This window comes from Chelmon rostratus, chromosome 13, assembly GCF_017976325.1.
Source record: "Chelmon rostratus isolate fCheRos1 chromosome 13, fCheRos1.pri, whole genome shotgun sequence".
NCBI lineage: Eukaryota > Metazoa > Chordata > Actinopteri > Chaetodontiformes > Chaetodontidae > Chelmon > Chelmon rostratus.
The window spans coordinates 16,935,561-16,948,129 of record NC_055670.1 but is presented as its reverse complement, the minus strand read 5'-3'; the positions used below and the strand labels follow the sequence as shown (position 1 = coordinate 16,948,129).

Below are 12,569 nucleotides of genomic sequence, written 5' to 3'. Positions count from 1 at the left end.
ATGAGAGATTATTCTCCCCTGTAGTGTTTGCTCATCATCATTGCCACTCGCAACCTCCCCAGCCTCCCACGAAGCGCGCACACGCACCCCCTCCAATGCAAGCAGGCGGGCTCGGCACGAGGATGCAGGTGCGAAGCACATACAGACATGTGCACACACAATCTTACAGACATGGTTTTGTGGGTAAGGTCAAACAGCGAGGTGTTATTGTTTAAATCTGCTGCTGGCGCCAATTTTGGATGTCACACTCAGGGACGCACACACACACACACACACACACACACACACACACACACACACACGGTTCAATGACACCCTCTTTTATCCACAGGTCTTTTTTGCCTGAGGAGGCCAATCTGTCTGATGGTGGATCCTACATGCATCAAACCAGAACCCTCCTTTGCCCCTTCTTTTTTTCCCTCCTCTCTCTTCCGTCTCTCCAGTCCACAGTCCTCCTCGCCCTGGAGCCAGGCTGTGACCACCAGAAGTGGGATGGTGGTCCCAGCAGGGGCCGAGGCTCAGACACAACATTAGCATGAGGGAATTAGAGTCATTATATCTGGAAGGGCAACGGAGGACGAGTCCTTCGCTCTGCACAGGAGGGAGGAGGTTTGGGGAAGTGGGAAGCTTTACTAATCAGGTAGCTGAGAAACATGTATCTAATATGTAGTACATAGAAGTATTTATGACATATCAATACATGCAGCAGATATTGTGGATTATCCTGATTCTGAATGCCATATTCTGAAAAGCCAAAACAATGTATCTTGAATGAATGTGTTTAATTCTAGGTATTGCATTTGAGATGAAGGTTTGTGTTTGTCTGTGTGGTCTGTGTGGGTCAGTGTCAATTGCTGCACAAGTGCTGTAGGAAAGGTGAGTTTGCTGATTGAGAATCATCAAGCTGGAAGAGCAGAAAATCACCTGCAGATACCAGGCTCACACCAACAGTTTCAGCTTTGAATTTGCTGCTGTTCAATAAATAATTAAATGTTAAAAAGAGGAAGCTCTTTTTATTTTTGTCAAAAATACACCAGACATGTTCCCTGGGCTTCATATTGCTTTCAATGAATTCCTTTACTTTTGAGATTTATTCGTGTAGAGGCTTGGGTGAATTCGAACCCTGTCATTTTCACTTGTTTATTGCCCTTAATAAAAGCCTTTATGTGTAAAAATGTTAGAAAAATATAACATTTTTTTATGGGAGAGCAGATAAGACTGAGCTAGAAAGCCTGAAACAGTCTAATCAACAAAAAATATTTCATGAAAAGAAGAGACATTCTGTTTTTAAACCTGTTTTGAAAGTTTTGTTAAGTCGGGAAAAAGCTTGGATGACCAAGATATGGAAGAGGGAGGCCCAAAGCAAAATTTCCTCCAGGGCCCCAAACAGGCTAAGACTGACCCTGTCCCACATTTTCACTCAAAGTGCCAACACAGCAAAAGAATTGTCTTGTGTCTCTATTTATTCCTTTGTGTCTTTCAGTCAGTCTTACCTCTGCCGGAGAGCATTTCATTACTGTCACAGATAATGTGAATCCAATCTAGATTCTTCACTGTGTCATTGTTTAAACCAATTGTTTCTCCGGAAAGGAACCTGTATGCTTAATTTCACACACATCCAAAGCATGAAACCAAATGTCCTTCATAACCGGAGTATTATTTACAATTTGCTGTGGATTTCCACATTTAACCATTAAATCCATGTCCAGCTTTTGTTTAAAAGTGAAATTCCCCCCAGTTCGACCCTCCAAGGGGGGCACACATCAACATCCCCTCCATCGACACGACCCTGTCTTTGAGTCTCCATCATCTCATTAACTTGTGCCAGGCAGCCGGGGCACCTCCTCTATCTCTATACATGCAGAATATGAGTTAAAACTGGAGGATGGACGAAGTAATTATCTGCTTTTTAAGCGAGGTCAGCTGTGAGGGAACCCAATATCCACTGGTCACTTTGTTAACGGACACACAAGCGTGCACGCTGTGAAGGAAGTACCTTGCTTTGTCTAGTCTTTGCAATTAAAACTCTATTTTCCATTTATAAAATGTGCAATAATGGCTAGAACAATTAAAACTGAATGTGTGAGATCGTTGAGATAATGAAAAGGCGAAAGCATGGCGCTTCTGTTTGACAAAAAAAGGCCCTGTAACCATTTTTTTTCCCGTTTTGGTTTAACATGGAAATTCCATTTCCATTAACTTCCAAATGACTCTTTTTTTGCTCATTAGAAAACGCGCTGGTGCTACAATACAAATGATCCCACCATGTTGTTTTTGTGTCTCAGTTAAACTGAATTATACATCAAGACTCGTGTTCTAGTTTTAAATTAGAGGCAAACCTTATAGGCAGTAGGTAGAGCTTTTTCTTCTGAATGTGACTGAAGTGAATAAAAATCCACTCATATTGCATCACTCCATGTACTTGAAGATGCACTAATGGTCCTTTAATTAGGCTTTAATGTTTGCACTCCTCCCCCACCTCTCACACACATTATACTGAAGTAGCAACTGCATAAAATCACCCACTGAAAGTACACATATAGATAACATGTGTGTATGCGTGAAGCAATAGAAGAGTTTGACCAATATTTATGTTATTTCGTTGGGCAGATATTGGCTCTTTGCATATATTTTCCTTTTCTCAGAGGTTCATCACATTGAAATATGAAATGAGTGGCCGCACCGACTGTAACTCATTTCCATCCACATTTTAAAGCCTCGCCATGAAAACCCTAAAGTATTGTTAAAGTTGCTTTGAAGGATCCACCAACAATAAAACTGGTCAAATTCTTGCAGCTCACTGAGATCTACGTAGGTAGCGAGTATCCAAATGTGCATGAGCGAAACGTGCACATGCAGTCTTCTTTCGTTTGCCTGATTGTGCACAAGAACCTTGTGCATCCTCATCATCATTGTCTTCATCTTCATCATCATCTTCTGGTCGTACAGAGAGTCGGCTCAGGCAGGTGTGTGTTTCCATAGGCTGTCTCCAGGGCAAAAGAACGACAGCAACCGCACTATAAAACTCATGATGCTGCATTCTGCTTAATGTGAGGTACCATCATCAACAGCACTCAGCGTTCTGCCACACCTGCCTCATCAGGAGCGCCGTGTGAGGTTAAAAGAGAGTTTAACCTTTTAATTTGCCAAGAAAATGCTGAAAAGGAGTTTGACAAATGCATTTTCCATATGGTTGGTAAAACTGTTTTTAAATGTCAGTGTCTCTCCAAACTTGGAGGTTGAACTTTTTTCTTTTCTTTTTTTTACCTCTGAGACTCAGATCTGGGCCAAAACACCCGTGACCTGTTTTTTATGGTTTCTTGGGATGTATCCCCAAAACCTCCTCCCTCTCAGACAACAATGTTCCTCTGAAATGTGTCTGTGATCTGAAGTCATGGAAGTTTATCAGGCGTGTGAAATTTCTTTAGATCTAAAACACTGGAGGTGCCACTCGTTGCAACAGAGGGAAAAGCAAACAATTCTCCAAACTCCCCTTTAATTTCTGTCCCTTCCCTTCTCCTCCCTCCGTTTTCCCCTCTAAAACATCCACTAATAATCATCTCTGTGCCTCATTAAGGAGCAGAAGAGTAGAGGCGCAGGCTGCTCCAGATGTTTGCTGGAAAACCCCCGAGGTCCAGCGTCTGTGTCGGAGAACTCGTGTGTGTCTGTCTCTTGTAATGCGCACTATCAAGTGTGCGTGATTGCTCAAGTGTGTGTGTGTGTGTCTATGATCTGTGTGTTTTGATACTTCCTGCACTGTCTCCAGGCATCACTCTAACTGTTCCACTGCCCCACTTCCAAAGCAAGCGAACGCAGCGAGGGACCAGATTTCCTCTATGAGAACACTAGATGGAGATGCGGACTAACTCTGCCGTCTCTGCACAATTATATAATCAGCCTCTTTGTCTGCCGGTGTTGTCACAGTGAGCGATCTGTCAGGTCAAGACAAGCAGGCGGCAGCAGAATTTGCATGATTTATGGGGCTGATACTGACTGTTTTATTAAATTCTGCCCCACTCACTGTTTTTCAACTTTGCTGTGAGATATAATCTGTTTTTTTTGAAGGCTTATTCATTGTAAAATTGATCAGTTAATTTGACCACACATTGGCAGGTACTACTGCTCCTCATTAAATACCACATCTCTTCTGGAGGTCACAATATGCGCCTGCATTTTTGGCAATTACAGTACAATTCAAAGACAGTTCCTCCTTCAGCTTTCCACTCTTATTCTCAAGTGAAACATTTTCTCATCATGGACCTCGGTGTGCACAGCTGAGGTCCCATGAAATAAGCAAAATTCCAAATGTTTTTCTAACTCCTAAGTTCTTTTCTTTCGAAAAAGCTGCCCCACTTTCACGGTGTCTAATCGCACCGTCAGCTTGCGGCTGAATAATTCACGCTGCTTTTGTGAAATCAAAGTGAATGAAACATGAGTGAAAACGATGAGACGGTGACTCGCTTGCCAGTCTCTGGGGTCCCATCAGACCTGGCAAGCAGCATGCAGGGCAGGTCCTGGAAATAAATAATAAATCTTCCTGTTGTCTTTCCTAAACAGTTACCTTTCACCAGACGTCACAGTGGGGGTAAAGCAGAGATGAAAGGCGAGAGAAGAAGTACATCTCTGATACAGACAGTGAAGAAATTTATGGATGCCATTTCATGCATAAATGCACAGATTCGCTTTATTTTCAAATGGATCTATGGACAAAATATTACATAAGTTTTGACATAAAATTCTTTTTAAAATGTCTGTATTTTGTGTAAACAGCTGCCATGTCAAGAGGTCCCACATAACCTCATGTCGGTCCTTCACAGGACACATTCAGACATGTCACAGCAGGAAAAACACAGGTGGAAATAATGGAATTAATGATGGCCAAAGTTAGTTGAGCTGCTTCAGTTTCATCCTGCTATCATTCATGCTGGCTCACTGTCACGACTTACTGGGACACTTGAAGAGAAAAGAGCTACTGTTAATGTTATTATTAACACCTGTGTTTTTCCCACAAGTCAAAGGGCCTATCAGTGTGACTGCATGATGGATTGATGTGTGGTGTGCAGGCGTGGCATGTATGTGCACAGTGAGGCTTTGATGTGTACCAAGAGCTGTTCAACCTTAAGATTAAAATCACTGGGGTCGTGTATGATCTTATCTCTATAAACTGATATATGCATGTGAGCGAAATGATGGCCTGGATATCCATTATACAGATATCTGCTGGCTGCACTGGAAGCCCCACCACATTGCTTGTTGCCCCCAGAGGCTAAATCTTTACCAGATGATACATGATGGGTTCAGAGAATGTATGTGATCTAATTATCTTTTATAAAAACACATTTTACCCCTCTGCAGCACATTCTCTCTGACAGCAGAGACAAAACTCTCCACTTGGAGCATTATTTATTACAATTTCCTGTATGTGAGACAGGAAATCATTCCTGTGCATCTCAGACAGCCAAACTTTGGGGAACAGCTCCGTGCAGCAAAGGAGCCAGGTGTCATCAACCTAATCACTGCCTGCCTCTGCAGCACACTGCTGCCTCCGTTTGAACTGAGAAAACTTGAAACCACTGGTGAGTGTCAGTCACATTCTGGGATGCTAACCTGACAGGGATGAGAGTAATTTGCTACTTGTGAAATTGTGTGTTATAAGATGGGGTCAGTGCTCATATTGAAATATTTAAAAGTCAGATTCTACGTGTTTTTATGTCAAACACGACAGCTCCTTTATTGACCTTGTCTTCTTTTCTTGGTATGTGAATCAGTGTAATTGTTTTTGTTTTGTTTTTTACAGTTAACTGGAATCATCCTGCATATTTGTGGATGGCTTTTTTCCTCACACAGTCTGGCTTGAAGACGGAGGGCACAATTTCTTAAAGGGCCGCAACCATTGGCTGCTCAGGAAGGGCAATTATGTTGAGCGATGACACTGGTGCTTAAGTGCACCTTAAGGCGGTTCGGGAGTACCTCTGCACTGAAGTCCTGGAGACTTGCAGGAAGCATCAGCCATGACAAAAAAGCTGCACATTGCCCCTCACTGCACATTGTTGGCAATTAAAAATTATAACCCATCATGCCCAATGAGCTCAGGGATCGTACTTGGGCTAAACATTTTTAGGCTCGAGAGTTTGAATTGTCAGTGCAGACCTCTTGTACAGTGCAAAATAAAGAATTGAATTTCAAGGAACTCTTGTCCTTTTTGCTCTGTAAACTGCAGTGAGCTGAATGGTAAGTAGCACTGGTTAATCTGCAGGTGAAATGAGGTTTGCTATTGAGACACAGTACATTGGTGTATGCTCATTGACCAGGGAAGAACGGTGAACAATGGAGATAATAGGCATTCCCAGAAAGATGCTCAAGAGCTCTAGAGTGCATTTTGAAAAGGCCTTGTTCATCTTACAACCCAGATACATCTAAAAGGAAACCATGGAAAAAGCTGGTCAGCATGACTAAGAGTCTGCAGCCATGCTAGCACAGTGAGGCTGCACTTAGGCACAGTGCTGCTAACTGATAGCTGAAGTTTAGCAGGTATATAATGACATTTTCATAGTTAAATATTTGCTAATTGTGACTAAACACGTGTTGTTTAGTCATAATTCTGAGGGTATCATTGTCTTTATTGTGCTTGTTTTGTGAGGACCACAGGTAGACTAGTGACCACATTATGGAAGCTAAGAGGAATCTGAATAAAGAATATTTCTCTAAATACATACTTATGTGTCAACCGTTATGTTGGATAATGCATGTTCATTCTGTTCCTTTATGCGCTGCAGGTGATCCTTAAATGTTTCCCTAACATCATGTTTTCAACACAGACTACAGAAAACTTCATTTTTTCTTATTGTTTGAATGCATGTCTATGTATTTACATTACACTAGTAGTTAAAGTCCTAATTTAGAAATCATTTTTATTTATTCCTCAAAAGCATTTTACCTGAAATGTTATTCCATAAGCTCTTAGCAGAGACTCTACTTTAAGAAGCTAGATAAAATGATCAGAATCAAAGGTTCATGATTGGCTGGGGTCAGTCCCTATGTTGGCAATCGTGCTGCAGAGATTATTGGTCCTCAGGTTTTTGTTGGAACCAAAAATCTCAGTGATCAGTTCCTGAAATTACTTTAATGTCCCGTGTACACTCTGCCCTTCACAGCATGTTATTTCCTGCTGTAGTTCAGCGGGGAGACAGTAGGCTGAAACTGAAACATCACAGTATAATGTATCCTGTACTTTACATAGAAGCCCAGCTATGGTTATAGCAAAATCAAGTGTGCATCTCATTACTGAACAATACGTCTTCATGGGAATCACTTCTCATATATTGAAGTAGATGGATAATCTGCCTATTTTTAATGGCCTCATAATAACAGATTTATAGATTGAATTAATATTTATGACTGAAGGGAGAATATGATCTGAAACAAGAAATAATTTAAAAAGCTCAGTGTCTACGTGTGCATCTAAACTATAATAGAGGCTTTAGATTCTAAAGCCTCTATTATAGCAATGAATCTGGAATTTGTGCCATCAGATGTTTATGGTCCAGGTTTTCTTAAAAAAAAAGGGAAAAAAAGTTTAGCAGAGCAAGTTGGACACATTTTGAAATCATTTGAACAATTTGTGATACATTAAATATCCTTCTCTGGATTTTTATTAGTTTTGTGTAATCACTTCTCATTACTAAAGATCAACATGTCCAACTCTGGGCCATCTGCTTTGTGTTATGGATGCGACAAGTGTGCAGCTCACTGCGGCTCTCATGAAGGGTCAAACTGACAGCCGCGTCATGTCACTGGTCAGGCCAACAGGTGGCAGCAGACAGCTCCGCTCAGTCCATCAGGGGGCTTCATTGGAAGAGGAAAAACTGATGATCAGATGTCACTCATCTTCTCTCCACCTGTCCTGTCTGCCTCCACACTTTCTGCTATCCAATAAACGTGAAAATGCTATTAAAAAAATCTCTCTTTTTTTTTTAGCTATTTTGAGAGAAAAAAATCTGGCAAAAATTAATGATCCGAGCAACTTTAATTTTAACTGAATTAAGTTAGAAACCAAAGACACAAACACATACGCAAAAAATAATGTTCAATATTGTTGCTGTATCTGTTGCTTTTCTCTGTCACCTTTAACCTTTACCTGGAGGGTAAAATTAAAGGTGATTTCGACAGGCTAAAATTCACCTGCCTTTGAACGGCACCTGTTGCTCAAAAATGACCTGCGGACAACAATTAATCGACACTCAGTTTAATTCATTAAAATCTGCTCTTTCAGGGAAAAAATCAAATCCAGTCCTAATAAGAGGAGTTGTAGCAACCAGGGAGGGAGTTTGTATCCTACAGTTAAATACTTGGTGGATATTTTAAAGGGTTGTTGCAGTATTTTGTAGATGCACCATTTCAAATATTGATTGTTTTCAGGCCATCAAAAAAATGATCTTGTTCCTGGAAGTGTGGAGAAAGCTTTAAAACAGAACTTTCATGATGGGATATAAAACTTACAAAATAAAGTACAATATTTTAAAAAATTAAAAACATTCGGAGTCAGTTCATGTGTAGAGGGACACTTCAGTCCGAAATCCTGACCACTGAGGTCAGGGGTCATTGATCTATAAGCTCTAAAGATGGCCCACAGGAGTATCAGTACATTAAACTTTCATGAATGAGTGCCATCACTGGGTTTGGAACCTCAGTCTCATGGCTTTGCCGTTAGTGCCTTGCTAAACTCCACTGCTCCATGCTGGCCCTTCCCCGGTGGGCGTGAATAAATGGCCCCAGCCCTCTCTAAATATAACTCCCCTCCAAAACAGAAAGAGAGAGGAGGGAAAGGAATACTCATCCAATCAGAAGCGGCCTGAAAACTTGTCAGAGAAGAGTTTTTTTTTCTTTCTTTCTTTTTTGGGATACAGTGTGTTTGTCTCATACCGTTTTTGATCCATTTCGTGGCCCCGGGTGGTGCTGGTGGAGCGCACAGCGGGAGGCGCATTGTCTGTATGCAAACTGGACGGCATGGCCATTGTGCGCGTTTGGGCATATATGGAGGCACCGATGGCTCGGAGGATACAGCCCGTCTGAAGTGTCAGGAGTGGAGAGTCGCTCTTCGGCTGCGTTGTGCGCGCTTCTCTCCCCCGACTTTCTCTCTCTCGTTCAGCGCTCCGGTCCGTCGCTATGAGTTGCCTGGATGTGATGTACCACCAAAGCTATGGAGCGCACTACCTCCCTGCAGCGGCGTACAAGGCGACATACTATAACCACCATCACCAGCAACAACAGGTGAGATGTTCATCATACTTTTTTTTTTTTTTTTACCAGGATAAAGTTTACCATAAATTTCGCCTGACCTCTGCTCGGGACGCCACCTCAAACTTTCCTGACGCCTCGCACACGCCTCTTTAACTTCAGTTTCAGTTTTGAATGATTAAATTCCAGCGTGGCGCTCGGCATTCACCTCAGGTCAGGCGTAATGACACGGAACTATTAATCCAGCGGTCAAACGGTGATGTAATGACAGCCAGTCAGTCTCTCAGGAATGTGGATGAGGCGCATTGAGCTTTACAAATAGTTGGAATGCAGTATGGGAAAAAGGAAACTCATTTTCACACAACTCCCAAGCTGCTCCCACAGAAAAGAATGACTGGTATGAGTGTGAATATTCCTGCATTTTGACATGAAATAATAGAAGCTGATTCCTCTAAAACAGCATTTAGGCTCTGCTAAATTGCAAACTCTTTTTTTATTTTATTCAAATCTATTTTTTCTCGGCTGAACGTGTCAGTTAATCTCTCTCTGTCTCTTCCTCCAGAGAAGGCTGAGTGTCTACAGTAAGATGCAGGAGTGTATGGAGCAGCAGCAGCAGCAGCAGCAGCAACAAGGAGGATTAAGAGGGATGCTTTCCAGAGATCAAGGCCTCCGGCAGGCTCCTGCGGCGCCAGGAGTTGGATCAGGCCGGAGATCCGCGTCCGATTCGGAGCTGAAGGATGGTGCCCAGCCAGCCGAGGCAGAGTACTTGAGCTCGAGGTGTGTTCTGTTCACCTACTTCCAAGGGGACATCGGCGACGTTGTGGACGAGCACTTCTCCCGGGCGCTCAGCCAGTCCAGCACCTTCAACAGCGAGACCAAGCCGATCAGGGTGACTCAGCCGTCGGCCTCAGCCGCCGCCGGCCTGTGGAAAGGTGAGAGAAACTTTGGTTAAATGATATAAGCTTCAAACCTTTGAGTGACTTTGGTTGACTTCATAGCTGATCATTCTAATCCATAGCTGATCAATAAAAACTGAATTTGTTGTTGTTTTAGATGGTGGGTGTCTCTCTGAGAGTCAGAGCAGCTCAGTGTGGAACAACACCTATCCAACCCAGGCCGGGTCTTGCCTCCCATCGGTGTCTGTCTCGGTCCACCCCGACTTCTCCTCCAGCCCTGTTTCCTTCAACCACCCGGATGGAGCCCTGTGGGCAGACCACGTGCTCTCCCAGGCCAGCCTTCCCTCCCCGGCCACCCTCCCCGAAAGCTGGACCTACAGCCTGAACCCCCAGAGCACAAGCGGCTACCCCAACGTCCACAACGTCTACCACGCTCACCCCCACGCCCACATCCACACCCGGCACCACCACCCCATGCTCCATTCATACCCGACCCACGGTCCGGCGCTGGATCCGAGGTTTAACCCTCTGCTGCTGCCCGGTGTTCGGAACCAGAACCAGCCGACTGCCAGCGCAGGGAGTCCTCCACACAGCGAGGGAGTGAAGACAGAGATGGACCCCAGCAGCAACAGCCCAATCACTGCTACCACTGTTACCTGGACCCCCTCGGCCCTCCATGGATCCTTGGAGGTGTATGACACAGGTAGATACAGTATACTGTATGCACTGAATTGCAGGCTTTTGTCAAACTTCACCTGTCTTCTAACTGAATGTACAATAGTAATTTTACCTTGTTTCTTTCTCCCCTGCAGCTCTTGATCAGGCCAAACCAAAGACGTCAGTTTGGTTCTAACTGACGTACTGAGAACAAGAAGGAATATCGATTCACACCAAAAAGGACCTACTCTGTGGCTCTATCAATGTATGGCTGCAACACCAGCACTGTAATGTACAATGTAGATAGACGGCTTATTGGTTGGCTATGAGTCCCGCACTGTCCACACGACTTATTATGGATATGAACTCAGGCTTTGGACGAGCGATCCAGTGCTTTGGCTGCAGGTCAAGGCCCTTGAAGAACGATACAGACTACTAGCTTTAAGAATGGGAGGCCTCTTCTTCTCTGTCGGCACCAAGCACCAGTTTTTCTTTCATGCAATGTGAGACCAAGTGGTTCTGTTTCAAGAGCTCGATTTTGATCCACATGTTGTTTTGTACAGTAAATGTTTACGACTGTTAATGTTTTCGTGTGTGTGTACAGTTTTGCCAGGCTAAGTTGTTGTTTGCTGGATGACCTCTGCTAAAACGTTTGCCTGAATGCTACTTCACTATTTCTCCGTTGCGGGTTGTGTAGTGTAAATATTGGTACTGTATGTTTAAGTAATAAATTGCTGAGCTGTATTTGCAAATGAAGGCTCTTTTTGATTCATCCGTTTACTAATTTCCAGCCTGAAATATGCAGAATTCAAGAAAAATACTCACTTCTAGCTAAATCTTCTATATTGAAGAGGGTATGGAGGACATCACCCAAAATTTAAGTAAAAAAGAAATACTAATACTAATTAGCCAAAAAATTCACTGATGAAACAACTGCGATTTGTCTCAATTCTTTTTAGTGCAAATATCCTCCAATACCTACTGACTTTATTTTCAACACCATATTCATAACCACTGACCTGGACCTGGGCTGTTGCTCCAGAATAAGAATACAGACATTATTGGTTGTTGCAGTACTTGTATTGTTGCAATACTTATTAACTTTCATGTTTCGGGTACAAACACTGCAACACAATATATTGCACATTATGGCCCAGACAGGAGCTGAGTTGTAGCACCAAGGGAAGTGGGTTGCATTCCACAGACAGTTATTATAAGATACCATGACATGTCTGTTGTCTGCCTCCACACAAACACACACGTCAAGCACACACACACACACACACACACACACACACACACACACACACACACACACACGCACACACACACTCCCAGACTGAGAAACACACACCAAAGAATGGATTTCCTGTCTGGACAGGAAGTTTGTCAGAGAGTGGCAGACCACTCAGAGGCACGCAAAAATATTTACCACAGTTAATGTTGGTTTGGCTTTATTCTGTTATTAAAAATCACGATCTTATATATAAAATTACATTTTAGAGGGCCGGAGATCAGCGTTTGAACGAGGGTCCGGACTGATCTGCATTAAGAATTCAAGGCTGCTTTAAATACATAGTTCAGACTCGGTCCAGGGCCAGGACCAGCATTATTTGTACCCATTCTGACATAACCAACAGCTGGCTGATAGCTTGTGCAAGCGTGGCTGTGTGTGGATGTGTGTGTGGACGTGTGTGTGGACATGTATTACTCACAGGCTGTCTCCACAGTCACATTGTGGGGACTTGCTGGCCTTGTGTGGACAAAATGCATTTAATG

At 43.1% G+C, this 12,569-nt stretch overlaps 1 protein-coding gene across 1 annotated transcript; it reads left to right on the top strand.

Moving 5' to 3' along the window:
- Nucleotides 1-8,850: 8,850 nt before the first annotated feature.
- vgll3 (vestigial-like family member 3) lies at nt 8,851-11,521 on the top strand. Its single transcript, XM_041951330.1, has 4 exons — nt 8,851-9,270; nt 9,800-10,169; nt 10,291-10,836; nt 10,946-11,521. Exons 1-4 carry the CDS (start codon nt 9,166-9,168, stop codon nt 10,984-10,986), a joined length of 1,062 nt encoding a protein of 353 aa, XP_041807264.1. The 5' UTR covers nt 8,851-9,165; the 3' UTR covers nt 10,987-11,521.
- The last annotated feature ends 1,048 nt before the right edge of the window (nt 11,522-12,569 follow it).